At 39.3% G+C, this 26,810-nt stretch overlaps 1 protein-coding gene across 1 annotated transcript in view; it reads right to left on the bottom strand.

The window, feature by feature from the left end:
• ATP10B (ATPase phospholipid transporting 10B (putative)) overlaps positions 1–26,810 on the bottom strand; it is a 56,409-nt gene that overhangs the window by 13,234 nt on the left and 16,365 nt on the right. The window contains exons 4-14 of the mRNA XM_064458167.1: positions 24,564–24,649; positions 21,739–21,845; positions 17,778–17,909; positions 15,167–15,294; positions 13,809–14,061; positions 12,652–12,887; positions 5,416–5,595; positions 4,309–4,894; positions 3,669–3,775; positions 2,813–2,939; positions 1,121–1,305 (exon numbers count right to left, since the gene is read on the bottom strand). Of these exons, the coding sequence (XP_064314237.1) occupies positions 1,121–1,305; positions 2,813–2,939; positions 3,669–3,775; positions 4,309–4,894; positions 5,416–5,595; positions 12,652–12,887; positions 13,809–14,061; positions 15,167–15,294; positions 17,778–17,909; positions 21,739–21,845; positions 24,564–24,649 (2,127 nt within the window). The remainder of the gene's footprint in view (positions 1–1,120; positions 1,306–2,812; positions 2,940–3,668; positions 3,776–4,308; positions 4,895–5,415; positions 5,596–12,651; positions 12,888–13,808; positions 14,062–15,166; positions 15,295–17,777; positions 17,910–21,738; positions 21,846–24,563; positions 24,650–26,810) is intronic.

Here is a 26,810-nt window from a genome sequence, read left to right as displayed (position 1 = left end):
GTCAGCACAGCTGGCATTTTGGACCCTGTTTTTAGGCTTTAGAAATGGTCAGGGCTGACTTCTTAGCAAATGGGTCTGGTTTAGCCATAAAGCCTGAACTTACTCTCCCCTAAACCCATCTCACAAAGCTGTCTGTCCCACCAGGATGCCCAGAGGGATGAGATGCTAGGCTGTGTGTAGCAGCGGCCATCCTGCTTTCTGAAAGCAAGGCACGGTTTTCCTTCACAATCTGCAAAAGCCAAGGTTGCTTTTCTAAAGCCTTTTACTTTCACCATCCTTCATGGCATTTACCCTCTTTGAAAGTTAGGACTCTATTTTCTCTCTGCCATTCAGATGGTTTCAGGAATAGCCATTGATTGCACCACAGACTGTTCACTGTAGTTTAGTGAGTCACAGGAGCTGACAGATGCACCCTTGAAGTGATTATCCTCATGTTGGGGTGTCTTTGCTTTGCCGACTGCCTGACCTTCTTACTGCCCATGGAAATTCAGGGATTATCTGTGCACACCAGTACGTGCGCCACCATGGAATGTCAAGAAAGTGACTGTATGTTTAACCAGCCCACAAGAACTATATTTAGGTTTGCAAGATGGCTGCTTACACAAAAAGATACTGGATTACATTGTTCACTAATGAATTTCTGATTAAGCCTAACCCTGTTAGGGAACATGTGAATGGAAAGTTCTGAATTTAATTAAATCCAGACTGATTCATACAATACTTTCTAAATATCTTCCTACAGATGTCACCTGGAGTTAAAATAACATTGTAACTGACATTTCCTTTGCAAGGTGAAAAGCCAGATATCAATATTATTAAGGAACCAGGCACTTAAACTGCATATTACCATTCTAAACCTCACTATTCAGGAAGTTTTTAAAATTAATATTTTCATTTGGAAAATTAATTGTATTTTAATTGAATAAAACTCTACATAACTGTCCTGTGTTCCATTTAATCCTGTTACATGTGGTCTAAAGAGTTTCTGGCTGTTGGTGCTCTGCGGGGTTTTGGTTGGCTGCTTTCTTGTGTTGAACACAGCCTAAAGCAAAACAGTGCCAAGCTGCAAGACACAAAGAAAGGGAAAGATAGCAAAGTCTCTCCATCTCTCTGTACTTACTTTATTTGCAGTGTTAATGGTGAAGAGAGTGTCTCTCTGGTTCAGGAGTTTACAGGAATATGCAATGTTTACTGCTGTTTCCTGTTTGTCTCCTGTCAAGACCCAGATTTGTATCCCAGCTTCTCGAAGAGCTGCAATAGCATCAGGCACTCCATCTTGCAGCCGATCTTCAATCCCTGTTGCTCCTGGGCAAACAGGAAAAGAATTAGTTAACTAGTTTTCTTTCTTTTCGAAATCATGTTGCTATTTTCTTTTTTAAGAAAAGGTCTTTGACTTCCAGTCGTGATCCTGAATTTCTCAAGAGCTGAGCCAAGGTAGTGTTCAGCACATTAACACACAGACACAGGATCTGCATTTGGATTAAGATCTGAATGTGTCAGCAATCAAGTTCTGGCTCTTCTTTTCACTCATTGCTAGAACAACGCATTTCATTTCTTCTTAATAATCCAAAATGACACTGTACTGGCAGAGGAATTACACCATATGCATTTTTAAAGTATCGCATTAAGTCCCATCAAAGCAACCAGAGAATATGAACTTTGACTATTTAAATGAATGCTATCCCTACCAGCCAGTTAGATGCTTCACCCATCAAAGGGAGAAGCAGCAATACAGTAAGTTTTCTTTTTTGAAAACTTAGAAGCAGATGCCAACGCTCATCCTGATGGTAAATCATCATCTGAATGTTAGAACACTCCTTTTCTTATCCCTTCCACTAGAGGTCAGTTTGAAGATGCTGTAACTGTGATACATTAAAGACAGATATTAATTTAAGCTAAAAGAACACTTCTTGTGAAATAAAATATGAAAGCACACAAAGCCTTAAGAGTTGGCAAAGGTAACAGATTCTGACAAGATCTACATTGCCTCTTAAGTGCTTCTGCTTATGACATTTACTGTTATGACCCTAATTTTTTAAATCACTGCAGAGATTATGAGAAGCCATAATGCTAATAGCTTGCAATCACAGAAATTCAGGATAATGAAGTATGAGCACAGATTGTAGTCACAAAAAGATGAGACTTGGAGAACTCCAAAAATCAAAGTCTTAAAGAACAAAATGTTTAGAAACAAAACAGAAAAGAAAGCACTGAAGTGCTTTGCAGTTTACCAGAGCAGTGTTATTAGATACAATGGCGATGGATAATGCACAAGTGCCAATGAATGTAAGTTTTAAATAGAAGTATCCTTTTGCAAAGTGCAGAAAGTAAACATGACAATGCAAAACCAGCAGGAATTCACTACCGAAAATGCTTGTGTGGACATTGGTCTAAGTTACCGTATTTTATCAGTTTAATTACCAAAACCAGTTTACCAAAATTACCTTAGAATTTGTCCTCAAAACTGAAGTTAATTTATAGTATTTTATATGTTTATCACAGGCACATGAATGAATTATGGGAAGTTCATTATCTACCGTGTCAGCTGAGGAACAGCAACAGCTGATGTACATGTTCTTTGCTCCTGGCACAGGATAGCTTCAGTACACTTTTTCAAAGTTACTGCTGCTCAAAATACATGAAAACTTATTCAGACACCGTCATTGGGTTGTATACCCTTAGCCCTGAGATTTCCAAATCTCAGAAGAAGACTTTTTGGTATAAATTAGTATAAGCTGTTGTCTGTCTGATAGCCAAGAATATCACAGGAGAGCAAGTGATACTTCACACAATGATTCTTATCTTTAGCTACCCAGCAAGGTGAGTTTGGTCTCCAGATGCTGTGCCGTCTCCATTAACAACTCATCTCTGTTGTCAATTGCAGCTTCTGCCTCCCGACGAAAATTGGCCCATTTTTGAAAGTCATCTTCATTCAAGACCTGCAAAACACAATTTAAACAGAGCTCATTTTAAATTTAAATAAGAGAATGCTAACATTCTGCATCACAGAGACTTAACTCCTATCCAGGCTGGTAAAGTACTGTGTTGCCTTTAAAATAACACAAACTTTTCCAAGAGAAGGCTACAAGAACTGGTAGTAATGAGAAAAATAGACCTGCCTCCCTGTTTGTATAAATGGCCCACAGCTGAGACTTAAAAACACCACCTAGAGAAACTCTTGATCACACATCCCTTAGCTGGAACTCTGAACTGGAAGAAACAGTTGCTGAGGGCTGCTCTGCATTTCTCCAGAGCTTGAATATGACCTATTTGCTGCACATAGACAACTTCTGTATTAAAGTATCAAGCTAAAATGTACTAACCCAGGCTGAGGGCAAGATTTTTGAAAGCTGAATGCCAAGCAAAACTGGAAAAAGTTTGGCTCCCCTGCAGACTCTTTATTTCTTGCTTGGAATCAGAGTATAGAAGGTCAGCTAGAGTTACCATAAGAGAAACAGAAATGGATGTTCTGAAGCTGACCAAAAATCCATCATCTGCTCACACTGAGGAAAAAAGGAAAAAAAGACTGCAGAGCAATCAAATAGAGGGACAAAAAGAGGGGCTGTATCTGGCTTGTTCTCTGAAGCAGAAAGAATTGTAATCACAGAAAAATCTATTGACATGTACAGAGCAAAGCTGTAAAAAATATTAGGCTAATGTCCTCCTACCTTCTTAGCTATGCACAGAGTTCGTAGGCCATCACGGGCATAGCAGTCCAGATGCTTTTGTGTTTTTTCTTTTATTCTTTTCATTCTCTTCTCTGCACTAATGTCATCTGTGAAATACAAGGAAAAGATTCTGTATTTTAAGCACAGGTCATTTCAGACCTAATGGCCTAAGATTAAAAAAGAGTGGGCATTAGAGAAAACTGGATTCCAGTATAATAGCAATTCCTTTAAAAGCTCAAAAGTGTTGGCTGTGCATAAGCTGAAAGCTTGCAAAAAATCCTTGTTTCCTGTAAGATAACATTACTTGTATTTTTCTGTTTGTTTGTTAATGTTATAGCACTCTTGCTGACAAGCTGAAATACAATGGTCAGGCCCTTATGACAGTATTATTGCAGAGTACACAATCCATGTGGGTTAGTGGAGCCAGTGAATTTTAATTAGACCATTCCCTATTCTAAGAACTACTCAGGTTAAATATACCTTAGTTCTGATCTGCAAGGATAACAGTGGAGAAAGCTTATTCTTTTTTTTCTTTATATTTCTAGTGCCTAAATATAATATTTCTTGCAGAAAAGACTACTGCAAATTTCTTATGCTTCCTTATAGGAGACACAACAGAAACAGCTCACTGGCTAATTACCTTTGGCAGAGTCTTCCAGCAAATCCATTATAACAGAGTCAGCTCCTTTTGTGTAGACAACAATCTCCTTGGTTAAAGGGTGTCTCACCACTACAGACATCCTTTTCCTTACTGAGTCAAATCCCAAAGTGTAGAGAATATTGAAAGTCATGAGTGTACCTTGTGGCAACCTTACAGTCACCTGTTCAGGAGTTCGGGACACTAAAGTAAAATTATATGCCTGGGCAGCATAGACAAGTGCTGCCTCATCTGGGCTCTCAGCCTCATAACAGAAGTCTGTTGGCAACGAGCTGCTAGTCACGGATTTAAAAACCTCATCCAAGGAAGCACTACCAATATCTGTGCTGCACTTGCCCTGGAACTCATCGCCTCTACTGCTAGCACAGCAGACATCATCATTGTCACAGCAATCCAGCGCAGCAAGATGCTCCTCAGTGTTCTTTGCACTGAAGCTAGCGCCTAGGTCTGAACTAGACTGAGATGATGAAAAAGACTGACTAAGGCTTGCTAATTTTAGCCGTTGAAACATCTGATGAATCTTCTCCAGGGTGATTCCTGAAGGTTTTATTGATGGTGGGACTGTGACCTAGAAACATGAGAAAACTTATGGTTAAAAATAAATAAACGTGAACTAAAGATACTGTTCAAAACCTCAGTATATTCTTCTGCATCTAAATGATTATAATTAGAAAAGCAACTTTTTTTTTTTCCCCATTTAACTGTGGTGGGGGAATTCAGTAGAGGAGTCATAGGTGGGTCGGTATCCAAATTTGATGGTTATCTGTCTCTCCACCTCTGAAGCAGAGATGGAATCATAGTTTTGTCAATGGACTGGGAGATCAGAGAAAACCCAGTATATATAATATAAAATCTAAAAGAATAAGTGCAGATGCTGTGGCAGCCATAGCTATTTATCAAACATAAAAAGACATGTTAGGAGGGGTATACACAGGCAGTGAAACAGTAGATATTACACAAAAGGTAAAAGAATTAGAGAAGAACTCCTAAGGAAACTATTGTTCACTATTTCAGGTTTCACTGAACAATGCTTTATGTTGTTAAATGGAAACTTATTAAATTTTCCTCATATACTTAATGTTAGATTACCCTTTGTCTTGGCTCGGTAGCTGTGGAGACCAGGACTGTATTACAGATGGCTAGGGCAAGAAAAAAGTCAGTAAGGGTTGTGGAAGTCTTTGTATGTATAAAAGAAGAAAGAGTTTCAGTCTGGAGGGCAGCTTCTCTCACTCGCCTCAGCAGCCGGTTATCAGGAGTCACATCTTTTTCCTGGAAGAGAAATTACTTAATGAGGATTATTCCCATTTACCCTTGTCCCCAAGGAGGAACTATCAACTTGATAGTTTCCTCTTTCCTCTTATTGAATTCACACCTAGAATTACAAAAGGTAAATGCCTTTTGTACTTAACATCTAGGAAAAAAAAGATACATTTCTAAAAGCTGCAGAACTAGAAAAATAGAAGGAAATTAATCTTGAAATAGAAGATGATTTCAGAATTTTATTACTTTCGAGATCTACTAGAAATCAAGAATAATCTATACTGTATCTCCAAACTTTGAAACTGCTGAGTACTGAAATTAAAGGGTGTTCCAGATGGAAGTGGATTTGGGATCTCCCATTTCAGTGTGGGAACTGATTGTTATTTCAACAGAGACTATGTTGTTCTTATGGCTTAGTTACAGCCGTATCGCTTTTTGTTTCCGGAGTAATTTTGGTTTTCACCCAGAAAGAGAAGCCGTCTCAAACTCTTCTTTTTCAGTTTTTACAATAAATAAATACATACTTACATACTTCATTTGTTCCTGATATGTTACTGTAATTTTACTACCACACTCTTTCTAATCAAACCTAAATTTGCAAGCCAAACTACTTAACAATGTCACTTGCCTACAATTTAATCTGATGTAGGTCTGTGGGAGTGTTACTTTTAATGGAAATTTCATGTTAGCAGAGTCTGGTTTGGATTTAATTCAGGGCCTTATTTAACAAGAGCTTCCAAATTTAAAAGACACCTTCCTGTGAGCCAACAGTTTTGGATGCCTTCTTTAAGGAACTGCCAAAGTAATATAGCTGCTTTCTAGTTCATCTCAGCTATTACCCTCTCCCCTTCAATCTGGCACAGTTTTCCTAAATTCCGTAAATATGCAACAGAAGTCAACCAACCACCTTCATGGCTGTGTTGTGCTGAGCTGAATATGTTGCATTGTAACTCCTGCTTGCTACTGTGAATAGCGGTTCTTAAATCATCCTAATAATTGCAAATAAATCTATTGCTCATTTTGCAGCACAGAGCTCAACTGAAATCCCAAGATGGAACAAGGTTCTGCACTTTCTTTGCTGCAGGAGGCTCTGGTTCCTCTGGCTCAGTGTTTTCATGCTTTTTTGTTTCACATATGGGGAAATGTTTAAAGTATAGATGCAGCCCTTTCTCTAGCAAACTGATACATACCCAAGACAAGCGTGATTATTTTAGATATCTTCTCAGATCTCTTAAAAGGAATCAGAGGCTGAAAAGTTAAAACTGCCATTCTTTAGAAACCCTTCCACAACACTGTCCCGCCACAGGCAGCTACTGTAGATAACCATGCGTTTGTGGCCTATACTGTGCTTGCTACATGTAGTAATCCCAAATAGCTTAGCTGGACAATTCCAGCGAAGAACACATGTGCAGACACAACTCTCAAAACAGTCACGCTGGGAATTATATTAAGTTCAAAACATGAATGACTAGCAACTCATTGACTGTTTGCTCACTTATTCATATAACTTCCTCATGGATTGCCACAATTAGAATGAACCTCAGGAACCACGAATTATTACACAGGGATCTCAGCTTCTCCTATCCATCATCATCCTACCCAATTTATTTTGCATCTATGACCTCAATATCTGCCTCTAGTTCATGCCAAAAATGACAACGCACTAGTAGGTATTCCACTTCAGCAGAAACTTTCTGAACTCAAAATTTTCTGCTGGAAAAATGGAAAACTGTCAGGTCAACTATGGCTGCAGAGACAGGTTTTAAAAACAATAAAAAAATCAATATTTATCGGAAAAGTTTTTCTCATTTTCTTTTCCACATTTAGTGAAAACAAGGCTGACCTGAATTTCCAGCTTTATGGAACTTCAGGAGACAAAAATTCAGGCAAACAAGTCTGTTCATTGACCAGCCTGAGCATATATAAAAACAGACAAAAGCAAAAAAAAAGAAATGAAAGAAAACAGCACTAATTATGATGATCAGTTTAACGTACCACCTTTTCAATGTTAGCAATTTTGTTAGTAAAAATACTCATGTTATAAAATGGTTAATGCCATTCAGTTTTTAAGATTTCCTCATCAATTTGATAGCATTTCTCCTACTTGATGGCACTAAAACCTGATGACAATAAGACAATTGAAATCTTCATTAAATGATTTTATTAGCAAGGCACTATTTACTGGAATTATTATATCTAGAAGGAAACATGCAGTCACAATCTTAATTCTTAAGAACACATAAAGGTAGACAGAGTAAATGTTAATGCTCTTTCTTGTTCCAAATCTGCTTACAATTTTATATTTTTCCTACTCTTTTAAAGTTCCCTTAAGTCCTTCTGTCAACCATAGCTCTCTTGTTTTATAATACATTATTTTATTTTTCTCTCTGAGAAATTGCAGCAGCCACAAGGAACAAAACTAATAAAGTATACCAGCATTGCCTCCTTTTGCGGTACCCAAAGAAACCAGTAAGTTGGCCAATGCCACCTTCTAGGTTCTAAAAGGAGATGGTGTCCTCTAGTTGGGCTGAAGGCTGTCTCTCCAGAGGACTAGAGAAGCAGGATGAAAATAAGTTTCTGTTTTCACAGGAGGTGTGAAAGAACAGGTAAGTCTGCTCTTTTTCCAATTGCATTAGATACCTTAGATATGGACACGTCCATAAGCAGTGGATGTTTTCTACCTGGACTTCAGTAAGGCCTTTGACATTGTCCCCTGTAAGATCCTCATAGACAAGCTGTTGATAAGCAGGCAGTGAGGGGGACTGAAAACTGGCTGAATGGCCAGGCCCAGGGGGTGGTCACGATCAGGTCAATGGAGGTGATCCTACCCTTCTGCTCAGCACTGGTGAGACCACACCTGGAGTACTGTGTCCAGTTCTGGGCTCCTCAGTACAAGAGAGACATGGACATACTGGAGAAAGTCCAATGACGGGCTACAAATATAATTAAGGGACTGGAGCATCTCTCACATGAGGAAAGTCTGAGAGAGCCACAGCTGCGTATCTCAGACAAGAGAAAACTGAGGGAGGATCTTCTTAATGTATATAAATACCTGAATGGAGTTGCAAAAAGGACAGAGCCAGGCTCTTTCAGTGGTGTCCAGTGACAGGACAAGAGGCAATGGGTACAAACTGAAACACAGAAAGATCCCTCTGAACATCACCCTCACTGTGAGGGTGACAGAGCACTGCCACAGGTTGCCCAGAGAGGTTGTTGAGCCACCACCCTCAGAGATATTAAAAAGCCCTCGGGTCACGGTCCTGGGTAACTGGCTGTAGGTGAGTGGTGCACTTGGACCAGACGACCTCTGGAGGTCCCTTCCCACCTCAACCATTCCATGACGCCTGTCTCCCTCTGGATTTCTCATAAATGTTTATGAAAAGAATAAATCAGTCACTGTATTTATCCTGGGAGATTTCTGAAGTAAAGACTACACTGTTCTTTCTTCCTTTCCGTTCCACATAAAGCCTAAGACATACACAGACTTTGCACATTTTTATGGTATCAATATAAGCACTATAGACTTGGCAGAAAATCACAGTTATAAGTTTTTGGAATAGCTTGAATTTGTGTTCAAACAGATCTGTTCAGCTCAGTCTCTAATTTTCCAAGTGTAACTGTTAATAGGGGGATCTCTATCTCTTTATGTTTAGTAAGGTTATCAAGAGATGTGGTTGCTGACAATAAGCTAAGAATTTGCTTTTCCATTTTCCAGGCCTGGTCAATCTGCTTCCCACTCAATAGACTTTGCCACTGAATTTTTGGAAGCTGTAACTGGACATAGGATTCATCATTTCCAATGAACTGCATGAACTGTACATAAGGAGGCTCCACAAACTACCATGGATCATGAAGACTATGGGCAAAAATATTGGAAAGGGCAAAACTAGAGCGTAAGCCCTAGGAGTTAGGGTCTGCATCATACCTACATTACTTTTACTCCAGAAAAGACAACCAATGCTATTTAGTTATTCTTCTAGGATCCACAGGCTCCAGTTTAATTAACCTTATCAAATGCCATGAAAAACCCATCAACCTCATCTCTATCCAAGAGATGCTCTGAGATGAACATGTTAATTGATAAAAGCTTCTTGGATTTCAGCAAAACATCAAAACTTGTCAAGCAGAGAACACTCTCACAAACAGGCAAGCTGAAACACATTCTGTAGCTGCAGAGCTTCCTAATTGCAGAGCCGCTCAGAATACTGAGACAAAGTTCAAACATGCTTATTGGCAGGCACAATCAATTACAAATTGCATGAATGCACTTAAAATCACAGAATCACAGAATGGTAGGAGTTGGAAGGGACCTCTGGAGATCATCTTGTCCAACCCCCCTGCTTGAGCAGGGACACCTAGAGCAGGGCGTGCAGGAACGCATCCAGGTGGGGTTTGAATACTTGCAGAGAAGGAGACTCCACACCTCTCTGGGCATCCTGTTCCAGTGCTAAAACACCATATGCGACCTGCTTATCACCGATTCATGTAGGGCTGATTGGAAGTAAGTAAATTTTGTGATCACTGTGTAGAAAATTTGCCTTTGAAAACTGTTCACAGATAAATTTGACATTTGCAAATTATTATCTTTTGTTTGGTACAGTTACTTTCCAGTTAAACTCTTTACATTTTGTAGGATCATATTACATTAACAGCCCTCTTCTTGAAAATGCTTTTATTGGCATCGGGTCTGACAAGCAGGTGCTCATAACAGATGCTGTGATAACCCTTAACCAAAAACCACTGTGTCTTCTCAACAGTGCAAAGTTCTTCAATTTTACTATTACCTGAGGCTACCAGTTTTCATGAGTAGTTTCATGCAGCTGGCACATCAATCCTTGGAAACTTGACATATATTAAGAAAAAAGCCAACAACAACTTTCACAATGCCAGCTACTGGCCTTTGGACTTTACTTTGTTTATTATCTAAAGAAGTTTTTTTTTCCTTTTGCATTTTGTTGATCTGAAGAAGCCAAGTCTCACGATTTTGTAATGAGGACTATGTTTGACAATAACTGACTGCCACTAAATTCTTCAATACTTTTATTTTAACAGAGCCATTTATCCAGAAGGGTTCTGCAAGCCTTAAATTAATCAAGTCAAATAGCAATCTTTGTGTCGTACATTGCTCAAAGATTAATTTTTCATGAGAAACTTTGACTACTGAGATGCACTCAGGCCCACAAGACTATCTGTATAACTGGAGTACTCAAGACACTCCAGATCTGTAGCAAAGTACAAATGCATCAGACAAGGTTATGTAAGTTCCAAGGGGCAGGAACCAGAGAGACACAGACAATTTTACTGTCCCCATTTTATTAATAGGGAATGGGCTCAGCTGGTAAAGAAAGATACTACTATGCATCCTTTGAAGGATATCAACATACAGGACAGCCTCTGGGCAATACCTAAGCATCTCCATTTTTTACTACATCTTCCTATTTGTCATAGAGGTTAAATGATTTATCCAGATAAAGCGACACCTATTAGCAGCTGAGGCTGGTTATTTCCATGACAGCAGCTTAATCTTCCTCTACAAAGGAGATGTGTGATACCAGTTCCTCAGATATTGCTTTTGCAGTGGGAAGAAAAAATAACATGGCAGTTTATTTATAGAAGAAAGCTAAGAGGCCTGGCGGTAAAAAACATAACTAGGGAAATACACTGGCAAGAAATTCCTTTATCACACTTCAAAAGTCATGACCCATGAGTTATCAAGAACCCACAGAGAGGTTCTTAACATCCCATGAGGACTGGGCTGGAAAATGCTAGGATAACAACTGACAAACCCCCCGTATTCCAAGAGCAGGAGGAGTACTGACTGATATATACTACATGACAGAGGAACTGAATGAAGTAAGTAGGATCTTATAATGCACTTAAACTACTTTGCCAAGAACAACAACTGCAGAAAATAAAGTTCTGAGAATTCTCTATTTATTAGATTTTATTTTTTTTTTTAAAGCAAGATTTGGAAGGGTTTTCCAGGCATTTAATTTTAACTGGAATTTTAATTTTGAAAGTGTTCGACCTTCTCCTAGAGTCCATAAAAGCCTTTCTGTTAAAAAACTTTCAAGGAGAAAAGAATAGTCTGACTCTATTAGGCTGTGTTAGATTTTGGGAAGTTTCAGATCTAAAATTAAGCTGAGTCTAAGATTTTCCTAGAATTGCAATGAAGACATGTACTTTCAAGCCAGCAGTTGAGGTGAGGCAGAAGCCACCTAGCTACTGATGGGGGACAAGGCTCTTCAGCATCTTGCAGAGTTCAGGATCTTACAGGGTTTAAGACCTTATTCTGATAAGCCTTTTTGGCTTAAATTATATTATCTTTGTGAGAAGTGCTGCTTTTTTTTTTTTTCCTTGAGAAATGCAACATTTATCTCTTGACACACTAACAACTGCTAGAACTGCTCTCAAGGGCACTGTTTGGCAGTTTTGCATGCACAGTGCAGGGGTGGCTGAGCTTTGTTTAACAGAGATGGTATGTTGCAGTGTTAATAGCAGAAGTAGTTTTTGGCTTTCTGAGCTATAATCAAACTGAGACTTCAAACCCATACCCTCTACCTGACCATCATCTTGTAGGAGGACCTGCAGTTCCTGTTTCTGAAAAGCTAAGCCTTAGGCTCATGCCTCTAGCTCCTCTTGCATGATCCCAGCCCAGAATCCCCACCTCACTTTCCCTGGCATTTTAGTGTACCAGAACAATACAAAAAGCTCATTCCCCTTTGTGCAAAGTGCCTCTTTCTGTGAGGAACCACAGCCTCAATCCTTGGACCCCAAATTCATGCCTCCTCCTCCCATCAGTTAACCATCACAAAAACTCACCTGTGTGCCCCCACTCTTCTGCTGGAGTCTTTGATACAAGGACCCAGATATCCAAACCCTTACCTAGCTCCCCTCCAACTGCAGCCTGCACGCTCTAAGCACAGACCCCAGTGCTTTGTCTTCCTCTTCCCCCTCTCAGCTCCATCAGGGCTTGGATTTCTCCTGTCCACCTGTTGGCTTCCCAACCCAAAATGTAAGAGAAGGACTCCTTAAAATGTGTTAGCTCAGTCTGCTCATACTCACAATGGTACTGCTGAATGCCACCTGAGACTGGTTGCTGTCCCGACGACCGAGTGACCTGTTCCTTGTATGCCCCTGAAAATGAGCTCTAGCACTCTGGCACCTCCTTAAAGGTCTCATGGTCCTCTGCTTATAAGTGGCTGGTCTCTCAATATTAGTGGGAGGAAGAGTGAAGCGTTGAAGTTTTGCAAAGTCCTCGTCAGCTAAATCCAACTCTTTGTGGGTTTCCAGGCGCTTGGCTGTAAAAAGAGAAACGAAAACCTTACCCCTTATTCTGGTTTTTCCATTGCTCAAGAGGAATTCCTTAGCTGGTTAAAAAACCAAACAAACTAAACCAAAGCCAAAATATCTCAAAAGCCAGTACCAGAAAACCTTTCCTATCCACTTCAGTGTCTGGCAACTCCCACTCTCCAATGTTTATTATGGCAAGAAAACAAAAATGTGTTTGCAAAGTGATAAGTCACTTTTATGGACTTCTGGTAATGCTTGGTCTCTTTAGCTGCACTTTGTTGTTGACTGGATCTGGAGAGTGAAATGCGGTAATTCACAGATTTGCTAATGTTTTCATTCACAGACCACAAACATCTTTTTGGCAGCTGCTTGCCAGCTTAATAAAATCCTTCGCACTATGCAGAGAGAGAAAGTAGTGACCAAGAATGGGCCTGAATCAAACCCCCAGGTTCAGAGCACCGAATGTCAAGAGATTTCAGATCCAGACCGCAGCTAGGGTCGACCCAAGAAAGTGTGTAGCTATACCTTTCATATCACACAGAAGACTACGGTAATTACCTTTGGACCCACTGAGTTTAGTTACTAGCTAAGCTCCGCTAGTGAGCTTATAAAAAGTTGGCTGGCATTCATTTAGAAATGAAAGGGAAAATGTTCTCTTTGCACTCTTGAGTGGGTATTGAATGCATGGCAAAGCCTGAGATGCCTGCAGAGTGAACCTGAAAACATTTCCCATTTGGCTTCTGAATCATTTAAAACACCTTCACTTTCATGAATCTTCATAACCATAACAGGGGTCTCTCACAAAATGGAGACAAATCCACAAAGCTCTACATCGAGTCAGAGGGCTCAGTAGATTTAAATATTAATATTTAAATTAATAATGTTTAGTTGCTCAGAGAGAAAAGCAAGTATAAAAAAGTGTGTCTCACCATTTTCCTGATGTGAAAACTCAATTCCATCGACAGTACAGCGTCGGAATACCATTTTGTTTTCTGTTAGTGTCCCTGTTTTGTCTGAGAAAATATACTGGATTTGTCCAAGATCTTCAGTAATATTTAGGGCGCGGCATTGTATGGTCAAATCTGCTTCTTCATCATACAGGTCAATGTCATTGTGAATTAAGAAGATTTGGCCTAACTTTACTAGCTCAATGGACACATAAAGAGAAATGGGGATTAAAACCTGAAAGAGAGATTAAGTTCTCAGTGAGGGGTGAGGCGCGTCTTATTGCTTTCTGTCAGCAATGTCCTGGCACAGGTATACTAACAATTTTCAGAGAAAAAGTTCTTCTAGAGACATATTATAGGACTGAACAATAATAGTTCGGGGGGGGAAACTGGCACACCACAGCAATGGATAAACAGGGACAAATTTAAGTGGCAAATTTAAGACAAGATTCCTGGGTCTTTCAGAAGATGCTCTTACAAAGAACATTTTCTGGACTGAGGAGCATATTTGCTCTTACCCTCCTGAAATTCCGAATGGGTGCACTAGCACAGACTAACTCTTAGTGTAAAAAAGTTTCACAAGCAATTGCTTCCCACCCACTAGCTTCCCTGACCCGAAATAATAATGAATTCTTAAGATGCACAAATGCTCTGTTTCAGTAATGAAGAATAATCCCCCTAAGGAATCTCTGAGCAGCTCTGAAAGTTATCTTCACATTTCACTTATATTAAAGAAATTCTGTCCACCTAAGTCTCAGCAGTTACACCAAGAAATCTGAAAAACAAATGTGATTTCTTTTCCCCCATCCCATAAAATGTTCTCTCCCGATTAGCCTTAATCAGACTCAGATAGATGAGCATCCTACTTCTAATTCAGCTTCTTTCCTAAACCAGCTGCACCATACCTAGTTATTATTCCCCACTGGCAAAAATGACAATTTTTGTTTCACTGTTTTCCTGAGATATTAAGTTACATTCTTATTTTGGAGTTTTGGACTTAGGCAGAAAAAAAAAAATAGCTGACATGTGGATGTTAACAACCTCTTCATTGCATATGCTAGAAATTCTGGAGTTATTTAAAGGTATAATACACTTCCTTCCTATCTATATCCTTGCGGGGTTTCAACAGCAAGAATGAAAAATCTGCAGTTAGAAAATAATGCAAAAAGTTGATATATTATTTCATACTTCGTTGATTTGAAACACTCCTAGCAAAATTTTCAAATAGGATTAAGAAGGTACTGCACAGCTATTATTTGATATTAATTGTTCATTAGTGATTATACACAGTTTTGAATAGCTTCTTCCTTGGAGGTAACAGAGAGGTTTTTGACTTTTACCTGCAACAGGATTATCATTGTCAAGAACATGTAGAAACCGGCAAGAACCGGAGACAGAAAATTGCCATTTTCATCTGGGACATCATAAGATGGATGCTCTGAGAAGTTCCCAGTCCAAATGCCATGCCCTGTAGGAATTATATACAATATTGAAATACACTGAGCAAGAAGGTGATTGACAAAGCTTCTGAAATTTGCCGATATGGACAGCTGTGATAATTAAAAAGAGAGAACATTTCCAAAGCAAGTCCCCAAGCAATGCTGTAAATCTATTAGAGAATGCAAAGTATATGCAGAGCTCTGTAGCACACGTATATAACTGATATGCTAGTAAGAAAGGAGCGGTCATGGATATTTTTAGTCACCTCTCCTTTAGCAGCTGTCTCCCAGGGCTCTTAGGTCTGCCCGAACTGTCTTGCTGGCCTATGTCTTGCTGCATAGGACTGCCTCAGCCCTGTGTCTTGCTGCTGGAGGGCTCCATCTCTACCACCTATCTTCAAAAATCCTCAGTGCTGAAGAATCCCATTCCTCTTTCTAATAGAAAGAAGCCTTATAGCCTTTATACAGACAAACTGAAATCTTTCTTATCCTTCCTGACCATTCTTGATTTCCATCTGTCTTTGTTAGAGTTGACAAACCCCCTATAATTCAGTCTAAGCAGCTTATTTTTACGTTCCCCTCAATTAAGTCATACCTCAAAACTGCTTCTTCCCCTGTGTCTTAAATATCAGTAGATATCATCATACTACTACAAGGAAGCCTCCGGTTCAGGACTTACGAATATCCCATCACAATTACTTTACCACCTTTCATACTGCCCTTACTGAAAAATTTTGCTCAAGTATGTTACTAAATTTACAGCATCAGAAACTTCACACAGAGCTAGGACAAGCAACTCAGTTTCAGATGCCTTTTACCTGCCAAAAACCTCTATTAGCCCACTTCTCGTATCCAGCTCTGATAAACTTCTATTAGCACCAATTAAGCAAGCCGTTGCTTCGCAGCATCTGCCTACTAAAATGCTGCCAAAGGAATTCAAATTATTTCAGCAATACTTTCTGGCTGCTGGAGACCACAGTCACGTATGAACAAGGACAACTATGCTCTACAAGCCACTTCTTACCCCAATTTTTCACTGTGTACAAGAAAAATACTGGTAACTGATCCACCCATGATATTTCTTCCTAGAACCCTACATTCAGGCAAGGTTGCAAAGCAACCACTCATGGTAGAGCTATGGGACATTTTGAGAGGGTGAAAGCTAATGGACTTGTTACTGTTTTATATGTTTCACTTAGACTATGAACATGTTAATTTTTTTTAACCATTGTAGGTAAATTGTTTTTTAAATGCTGATTTTTTCATCTGAGACCACTTAAACCCCAAGGACTTTATTACTCAAGGATCCCTACACAGCAGACAAAGACAAGTCTTTAAATCTACATGACAGAAGCCAGGGAATAGTGAAAATAGAGTCTCTCTCTATCCCTCACACAGAGCTCAGTTGTCAAACTGAAATCCCGTTTCTGTGCCAAAAAAGCCCACTGCAACATGAAGCAGCAAAATTAAAAAAGCGATTAAGCCAGTTCAATTGTTCATCTTTTTGGCTGGCCCTCACTTAAATGGTATTACACCGATGCCTGGCTGGTGTGTCACAGGGCAGGTTCAGGAAAACTTGACAGGGCCACATCATTTGACTTTGTTGCTACAAAACTAATTCAGAGCAGTAGTACTAAGCAAGTTATTACCCAGATGGAATCAATTAAAAAGAAAGGGGGCTTTGGACACAAAGCGCTCATGGGAGCCTCTGTTATCTCTTTAAAGTAGTGACCCATTCAAAAGTCAGTGGGCTACAAATTTGGCCCTTTCCTAGGGGTTAGGAGATGCTGTTAAACCTGACCTGCCTGGGACAGGTCGCAGTCAGAGCTGGAAGGTAAATAGGTGCAGTGAAGGTGGTGTTTCTGAGGTTAGCAATCTAGCAAACTCTAGTCAGCTAACCCTGGTTACCACATTCAAGCGTGCTCACATGAAGGGAGGTGCTGCAAGGCCCTCTTAGGCAGTCTGTTCCTGCCTCAGCAATTAACCCATCTCACAGCCTCCTGTAAAGGGGCTTTTGAGAAGGAAGGTAGCTGTGGAGGTTGTAAACTGGCTGAATTAGTCATATGATTCTCATGAGTTACAAATCAGGTGTTCTGGGCTGACATCACCCCTGAACAGAGGAAGATGTTACTGAAATGAAGGTAAAGCTGCATCATTTTACTTTTGTTGTTATGTGCAAGGAACAAACGTCTACTCAAGAAGCACACCTCAGTTAGCAAGTACTGATTCCTATAATGCATTAACCCAATGGCTTTCACTTGCTTGCTTTACGTGCACTTTACTACAGTGGAGATGGGCCTTATCTGAAATATTTATAGCCATGGCTGAGTTTTTTTCTATCCAAACAGCTCACATTTGCTATTTTAACTTGTCTATTGGAAAACCTAAAGAGCCTAAAGACCCCAAGAGCACTCAGCTCTAGATCTGATATCACTCACGTCTATAAGATCAATTTTAACCATTGTTTAGAAAAAAAGCAATGAAACAGAAGATTTTTGTCAGTGCTTCATACCTATGGCTCCAACAAGACACATCACGAACAGGAGTCCCACACATAAGAAAATATCCATGTTGATCCGTCGCTCTATCTTGCTGCGCTTGTAACGAGGACCATTGTTATTTAGCATGGCCTTAGTTTCATGTCCTTCAAAACATAAATGGGTATCATCATGCTTATGTGTTTTTTGTAGGTTTTTGGGGTTTTTTTTAAGTATTTCTCTCACAAAATGAGAGCAGGATGCTCATGGGTAATGTTAATTTGCCTCTAGTTTCATTCAGTAATTTTACTGCCCATATTCTCATTTGACTGAATAGCAGAATATTTCAGAGACTAAATATACAGGTTTATGAAAGACCTCCATTACATTAGAGATTTCATCTGTTATATACATTTTACTTTCCCAAAGACAGCAGATTCGGCAGGATCACAAGGTTTTTATAAATATTCAAAAGCCAAATGTCCTTGATATTTAAAGGAAAATACCTATAATATTATATTTCAAATTTTACAAACAACTTGATTAGGTGCTATACAGATTACCGAAACCTATATTTGAATATTTTTCGACAGCTATTTAGAAGCCACTAGGCACATTTCTTGTATTAACTTAAATAAAATCCAACATGTCAGATCCTGCAGTGAAAGACACTAAAGTTACTTAGTTTTTCACTATGTGGTTGTAAAGTGCTAACAAAACAGTAGGACAAGAAATAAAAAACCCTCCAAACCCTTAAAACTTCCTGAATTAGAATTGAGCTGGCATATTTGTAATGGAAAAGAGGAGTGCTGTAAGAAGACAAGAAGAAATTGCTTTTTCTATTCTATTAATGTTATCTAAACTGTGGTTCCACAGTTGAGATATCTGGGTACCATCTGTTGCTATATTAAATGGTAGCTTTTATGTTTATTCCTACAGTCCTTTTCTCTGAAAATCCAGACTTGCAGACTCATATTTAGTTTTCATTTGCATGTGCATGAAGTGTGTGAGGGTCTGTTTTTCCAAGCTACCTTTTGACTTTCTCTAGGGAAGTGATTCGAACCAAAAGCTGGAAGTTAGGTGTGATTCAATCACACCTGCTGGATTCATTCCAGGTTTACATCAAAGATTATTAATTGAGGCAGAGAGCAAGAAAGTTACTCTCCAGCCTTATGTTCAGGACATTCACCTGAGAGCTGAGACTCTTGGCTTCCTGTTCCAATGAATATGTAATTATTTACACAACCTGGAGCTATGTCGGTGGGACCACCTTATTCTACCAGTGCTCCTTCCTTTCCAACTCTTTTTTACGTATGTACCCGCTTGTTTCACACAGTCAGGTATTCAGGGTACAACTTGTGAAGCAGGAGATATATGTTCACTGCCATACAGGCAGAACTGAGAAAAAAACCCAAGCCTTCCCTTTGGTGAACAAATGCTCTAACCTACTAAGCTACACAGAAGAAGAGGGTACTGCTGCCGGCATGTCTGTTCCTCCGGCAGCTGTGCAAATCTTATTCCTCACTTTTATGTCAGGCTCAGTGGAATGTTTTATGATGAAAACAAAACATGACAAAAACCTCTAATCCCTCACAGCAAATCCTCAAGGAAATGTTGATGGATTTATTTCAGGAAGAAAATGGGAAGAGATCTCTTTCCAACTATCAGCTCTACCATTCCCTTCCACTTCAGCTGACCAACAAGAAAAGGACACATCTGTAATACAGCTATCACCTTGCAAGAAATAGAATATCAGAAACGAGAGGAATAAGCTACTTTGTTCTCCTCTAATCCTCACACCTTCTTTCGCTGTGCAACACAGCACCTCACCTACCACCCGACTAGTACCTTGTCTCTCTATTTATGGACGCTGATGGGCTTATCTAAAACTTAATTCTGGTACTTTATTATTTGAAAAGCATATAATTCTTGCTGCTGTCCTATGAAAATGAGAAAACTATGTCGGCTGTCACTCTGCAATGAAGTTTTTGTGCATTACCACTATTGCTTTGTGTAGAATCCTTTGAGTAGTCATGAAAAGTATAACCATATTTGGGTCAGATGAGAACTGCACAGGCTAAGCAATCACATTAAGTGGTGGCTGTACTCTTCACAAAGGCTTCTGTTAGAAAGTAAGTTTGAGGAGTAATAGAGTTATAAAAATGGAGACTCTGCCATCTTATGTGACTGTTCTTGATTTTTCTGGAAAAGTCACAGACCATGATTAAAAGCCAGAGTATAATCAGTGTCAAAGAACCCTAGAAATTAAGCTGATACTGGCTCAAGTGAGCCTAATTTTAGAAGAAAAAGAATAAACTTTTATACTGACATTAACAATAAGATGTCAGTTGGAAACTTAATTGAAGACTTACTCAGATCAAAGACACCGTATCTTGAGAATGACTTTAAAACTCCAACCTTTGCTACTAGCAGCTTAAGCAACAGTAACAGAGATCCACATTAGGATCTGTGCTAGTGGTCAAAGGAACATACTGGGAAATTTGACTAAAGGGAATAAAAATAGGAATTCTATCAGGAGAAGGGAAGACAAGTTATTCCAATTCTATAGAAGATGATCCTTAGGATTTTTTGTAGAGTAATTACTTCCAAAAAAACAAGTGATGAGCTGGCTCTGGTTCTCCTCCTCTGTCTGGTAGGCACTATCCTTACATGTGGTATTTGTAGCTGTATGCTTCTACGGGAGAACTTATCTTGGGCCGCATACCTCCGGGACACAGGGCTCTACCCACCCTGGGGACAGTGATGCACAGACATCAATATGATGGATGCAAAATGTCCGTCTATTTAGCTGCGTCACACGCTTATATAGCTCTTGCGGTTCCTGTTCCTGCCACTCCTATGGGGAGGAGTCTATCTTTCCGGCACATCCCGTAATCTTCCGGTCGCCGATCCCTGTCTATTCCCCTACAGGTATTCAGAAAGGCAGGCAAAGAAAGACCCACAAAATGAAGGCTACTTTGGAAACATATGGGAGCTATAGTCATTTCAAATCCATTTCTGCAGGAGTGAAATAAAGCAGTCAGTTGTCACGTAAAATAACCTGGATTATGGAGATTTATCTAAGATAAGTGACTCTTGCAAAGTTGAACCCCTTGAACCCCTTGCTGCTGATTAGACACAAAAGAGGTGACATTACTGGAAAGATAAAAATAACCAATAATGGGATTAATTGTTGTGTTTAAATTTACTTTTATTTGATCTACAAATAAAGAGGGTAGCTGATACACTCTATCTGAAGCAGAATAGGGCACAGCTGGCAAAGCCAGTGATAAATCGTGTTCACTGAGCAAAAGCAGTGGTAACACTCCACAGGTAAAAGATGAGCAGACCTGCTCCTGAACCTGGCACTACTGCATTTAGTCTGGGCACTGACACTGTCTTGCTTGGTTCACATCTATGCTGCATGAAATTCATGGTTGCATGGACACGCTATGTCTATGTCGGGAGAAACCTGTGCTGCTGCTGCCTCATCTGTCCCCTCCAGCTGCTGTTCTCGCTGCCTCCTACGTGCTGGCACTGGCACAACTTAGCTTTGTGAATATTTTTCTTTTTGCTGGCTAGATCTTCAGCTGCATCAGTTTCTACACTGAGAAGCCAGTGAGACCTCCCTTAGGGCAGCCATGTAGATTTTGTGCTGAATGGAATTAGTATTATAATAAGAGCTGCAGAGCTGAGAGTTAAACTCATCTTAGCAATTTTTTACCTGTCTAGATATTTTTGCAAGAGATTGCAAAGATAGCAAGGTATTTGACATGCACAAGGACAGTGTCACTTGCCAGAGACCAAGAGCAGGACTTGCTGGCTTTGGAGATGGATAAGTAATACCTTTATTTCAAAAAGTTACGTAATTTTCCCATGAACAACCAGTTCTTAAAACAAAATATCAAATTTTGGTGCAATATTAGACCACACATATTTACTCAAGGATATTTACAGAGAAATTCTGTGTTTACCTAGATAGAAAGTACATATTACCTGCATATATAACAATTCCTATTGCAACCTCAGTATTTCTGATTGTACATCCACGAAGCAAGAGACTTTCAATGTTAAAACCAACCCGTTCATGATTTGGCTGCTCCCTAAAAGAAAGAAAATGAAATCAAGCAATGCCTTTTACTGTTCTAATATAGCATTAAACAAAATTTTTATGTGCATGCCAGTTTCAAGTCGAAATCAAGGAGCTGTGAAGGCCCTATTTCACTTGTATTTCCCTCAGCTGCAGTAAAGACTCCAGTAAGAAGTTACAGAGAAGTCTAAGTATCCTAAAGACCACGTGCATGGTGTGCATATCATGATGTCAATATGAAGCAAGGTTAGCTTTCACTTGCTACCTTATCTGGCAGATTCAGTATGTTATAAATAAAGCCAAGATACTTTATACAACTTCATTCGGATTAAATTCTTTTAGAAAGCTGAGCAGGGTTCCCCTGCTGGTAGAGGTTCAGATGAATACACCTGAGCCCTGCAAGAGCCTCTGTCTCTTTCTCAGCCACTAAAGGACTTCTCATCTTTGTGAACCTCCGTTTGTTTGAACAGTCTCTAGGCTGAGGGTCTTTTCCTCACTCTCACACTGGATGGAAGACTTTTCATCCTGGCTGAAGATGTCCTATCACACCCCAGATTCTTCTGCTAGCAGAACAGAGCAATGAAAACTTAATGGAGGTTATAAGGTGTCAGTGCTCCATCAGGCAGGCAATTTGTTTCTTGCCTCTGAAAATGAAAGCAGAAAACTAATTTTGCTCTCAGTTTTTATTATATACTCTGGTAGGCTCCTCCTGAGACCTTACCAAAGCTGAGATTTTTCACTTCAGTCACTCCATCTGGTTTTGTTATGCAAATATCAGCATAAGAAAAGACTTTTTTTTCTAGGATATGTATCTTTTGCTACTTTCTACTTGATATTTACCAGTAAACTACAGCATCACTTAAATCAAGGGCAAAGTTAGGTGCTACCTCAGAGCTAAGTACAGACCTATGTCTGTGTGCAGCTGCACATGATTACATGACATCAAACTAGACAAGTGAAAAGGTTTAGGTGCCAACAGCCTACAGCTGGTAGAATTGTAAAAAATAATGTCAGAAAACTGTTTTTCTGGGAATCTAGATTCATCTTTGGTGAACTCATTTAATAGAAGCCTTCTTGCATCCCCTTGAGCAGAATTTGCTGTGGGAAGGAATGTCAGATGGATGCTACTAAGTTCTTTCTTATAATTTTTAGCAGAGGGAGTACTTCTACCATTTTACAGGAAGGCAATAGAGCCTCAATAATTTATTAAGGGTTCCTGGAGAAAAATGTAACCTGCTCCCAGTAATCTGTGTTTACAAAATAGCTCAAAGAACAAAGACAGAAACTCCACTAACTGTTAGTAAATAATTTTCACTGGCAAATTCTTTCATCTGCCCCTGAGGCAGGGAGAGAAAGGCAGCTAATTCCATATTCCACCAAGCAGGTAAGAGAATAGGCATTTCCAAAAGAGATTTCTGTTACAGACTATCAAGAGAGATTTGAAGATTTTGAAGCCAGTCCTGGGTGAGTATTTTTGTGTGTGTTCTCTTGTGACATATCACCTACATTTCTATAATGTCAGTGCTCTTGTGCCATATTACAGCAGGCTAATTGGAAGGATTGCTTCAATTTAGATTATACCCAGTGGTCCTCAAAGCCAGCAACCAGAGCCAGCAATCAATACAAACTTGACCTCTTTTTCCCTTTTAAGATCTCACAGTAGAGGAGAAATAGCATTGCTATTAAAGGCATCATTCTTACAGAGCATAAATTCTCAGGACCAGATTAAGCAAAATCAGTGCTAATGGGGAAGAACACTGATTTACTCATGTTGGAGGATTTGGCCATCTGCAGCTACTCCAGGTGCAACACACTCACTGTGTTCTTGCAGAGACATTAACTCCTAGTTTAGCTACTAGTAAACTTAACAAAGCTGGGCCATGGGCAGGGATGCTGGCACATTCATACAGTTAAATATTTGCATAACGTGGGGCATGATGCATTCGGTCTGGAGCAGCAGGTATTTGGGACAATACTCTGGTATGGTGTGGGAATCAGCATAGACCAATAACAGCTGTGAAGAGGGCCTTGGGAACCAGCTGCCCAGTACTAGAGGGTAAGAGAATTTTAGGATGTGAGCCATGCCACACAAATTGCCCTTGTAGCTAGGGAATGGGCTTAAATCTGCTGAATTTGCTAGTATAGATTTCCCTGTTATGCCTGTGCCAGCATTACTTAATGAGGAAAGAACATAAGGAGCAGAAGATATGGCTTTTTCCTCACATGTATAGGTTTACACTGGAAAAAGAAAAAAAGGCACTTTTAATACTAGTTTAATGCATTGATTCAGTAGGATTTTTCTTGCTTGCTTGCTTTTTCTAGTGGTAAAAAGAACATCACATTTGTTTGTTAGGTCCTGGATATCTTTTCCCTGTGGCCATAAGTATAAAGAAACGAAAGCCATACAGCTGAATATCTTTAAACATTAGGAAGGATTTAGATTTAAAATCTAGCCTAGCCTAACCCTCAGGTCAGAGGTAAACAAGCTTATGTCTGAATTCTGAAGAGAGTTGAAACCTTGTGAGAACAGTGCAAATTCAGTGTCAAGCCTTGGTCCTGCCTTGCCTCAAAGCACAGATTCCAGTCTACATCTTATATTGACTTCTGAATCCAGAAATAGATAACAGTGACATCCATCAATTTCTGCAAAATGCATTCCTTTCATCCAGTTCCTGCAAGAGGAATATTAAAGCTCAGATATGAAACACATTAATGGATAACAAATACTTACATGTACCCTTTGAATTTATTGAGATCATTGTTAGGCACTTCACAGATGATGGTGCTTTGGAAAAATTCGGGTTCAAAGAAAGTATTCTGCAAGAGGAAACACACTAAGAATGAGTGTCAAATACAATGAGTACTTGAAATGTTAAACAATAACAGCAGCTAAATATAGGCCATCAGTTGGGGACTGGAGCACTTGGCCTGCAATGAGAGGCAGAGGGAGTTTAGCTCATTCAGCCTGAAGCAAAGCTCCAGAGGGGCTGAGTAAAGATCTGAGAATTTCACCTCTTAGATTAACAACTGCTTAAATTAAGTGAAAAATAATGCTGTGTATTGGACAAGACATCACAGATGCCAATTAGTGAAAACATCCGTCTTCATTTAAAATGAATGTAACAAACAGTTCGAATTATTTATGAAACCAAAACAGCCTTCGACCAAAAGCAAGCTCAAACAAAAACAATTTCAGGTTTTTTCAGGACTTTGAAATATGTTACAAGAATTATATTACTGGCCAGGATGGCATAATCATAAAATAAGAGCCAACACATTTGAATCAATGTATCTCATTCAAATAAGACTAAGCGCAAGACTAATAGCAAAAAACACCTCCAAACCCATAATGAACAAACACACACAACCAAAAGAGGGAAGGCTTGGAAAAGAGACTTGGAAAAGACTTGGAAAAGACTTGGAAAAGTCCAAACTGGTGGGAGAAACAAGCACTTTCAGGCTAAGTGGTCACTCAAAAATTGCTTGGAGCTGAACTAAGACGCACAATTTTGCTTGATTTCCCCTGTGTTCAAGGGAACAGGCTTGGGTTTTGGACAGTCTGGAAAGCAGATAGCATGAGAGGTACCTGACTGCTGTAAGTGGTGCCTTTTCCTTAACTGAAAACACAAGACACTGAGTTTAGATTAAGAAAATGTAATAAAAAAAGGATGTGAGAAATGGGAAAGAGAATCATTATTGTTGTGCCATAAAATCTTTAAAAGAACGGAAACTCACTTTAATCCAAACTCCTCCCATTAGAAAAGCTAGAAATCAAGTCTTCTGCTGGGCCTCCCTACCCCTTTTTCTACAGCAAGAGACTTCCAGAGATCATTGGAATTCACAAAATCTTTGCCAGACTGAAAGAGGAATTCTTTACACCGCCAGTCCTCAAGTCTCAATTTTTTGTTCATTGTGCTTTAATTCTTCCACTATTTTCTCTCTCCTATTCTTTTCTTTTTCCCTGAGGAATACATTTTTTTAAAAAAATATATATAATATCTAAGTACAAGCAAGTAGACAATCTGATCTAATAAAAAAGGTTGGAAGAAATAAAAAAGCTTGATGAATATATGGGCATTTTGTATAGCTTCTGACCCTTGTGGCTCAATATTTTTAGAATCTCTTTTAAGAGATACCGTTTACCTTCACTGAATCTTGTTCAACTCAGTAAACTCAACAGGAAAATCAGTACATATTTGGTTGTATTAGAAATATTTGTACAGCAGGAGAACAGGAAGATGCAAAAGGCACCTGGAGGGGTCATTACTAATGAAGAAACCTAATAAGCTTCCTATTAGGGATAGAGAAGGATGATGCTTTTCTCAAATTTTTTTTCTTTTGATGACAAGAATTTTACATTTGAAAACTCAAGTTAGAAAATGGCATGAAAGGAAAAAAAAAAATCCTTCCTCAGTCTTTTACAGGTAGGTGAATTCAATATTCCTAAGCATATCCTAAACCAAAGACCTAATCCCAGTTCATACATATTTCCTCCCTCCTTAAAGAGTCACACTTTATAGACACAATTAAATCTGAGTAAGTATTATGCAGCACATAATTCACACGACTAAAGAAAGCTCAAAGAACAAGGAAGAAGGTGGCACACTAAAACCTGTACATCTGATATTTAGCACACTATTTTGTTTACACTAATACATTAAAATAATGGGGTAATACAGTTGTTGACTATTTAAGCTCAGACCTTCCTGAGCACTGGCTGTCACCATGGTCAGTCCTGCATTTCACTCTGCCAGTATAACCAGACTTCATAAGTATAAACACTTCCGGGCATACAGCTTATCTAAACAACAACTCAAAGTCTAAAGGAAATAACCATGAATAGTCAGTCTGAAGCATAATTTGGCATGCAGGAATTTTCTGATTTAAAGACAGACTTCCTCATAAAAATGACTGAGGCAAAAGTTTGCATTTTGTATGATAGTAGAGCACTCTGTTTTCCTCTAAAAGCAAAAATATA

The sequence above is a fragment of the Phalacrocorax carbo genome, chromosome 8 (assembly GCF_963921805.1).
Source record: "Phalacrocorax carbo chromosome 8, bPhaCar2.1, whole genome shotgun sequence".
NCBI lineage: Eukaryota > Metazoa > Chordata > Aves > Suliformes > Phalacrocoracidae > Phalacrocorax > Phalacrocorax carbo.
This window is presented reverse-complemented; position numbering and strand designations above follow the sequence as displayed.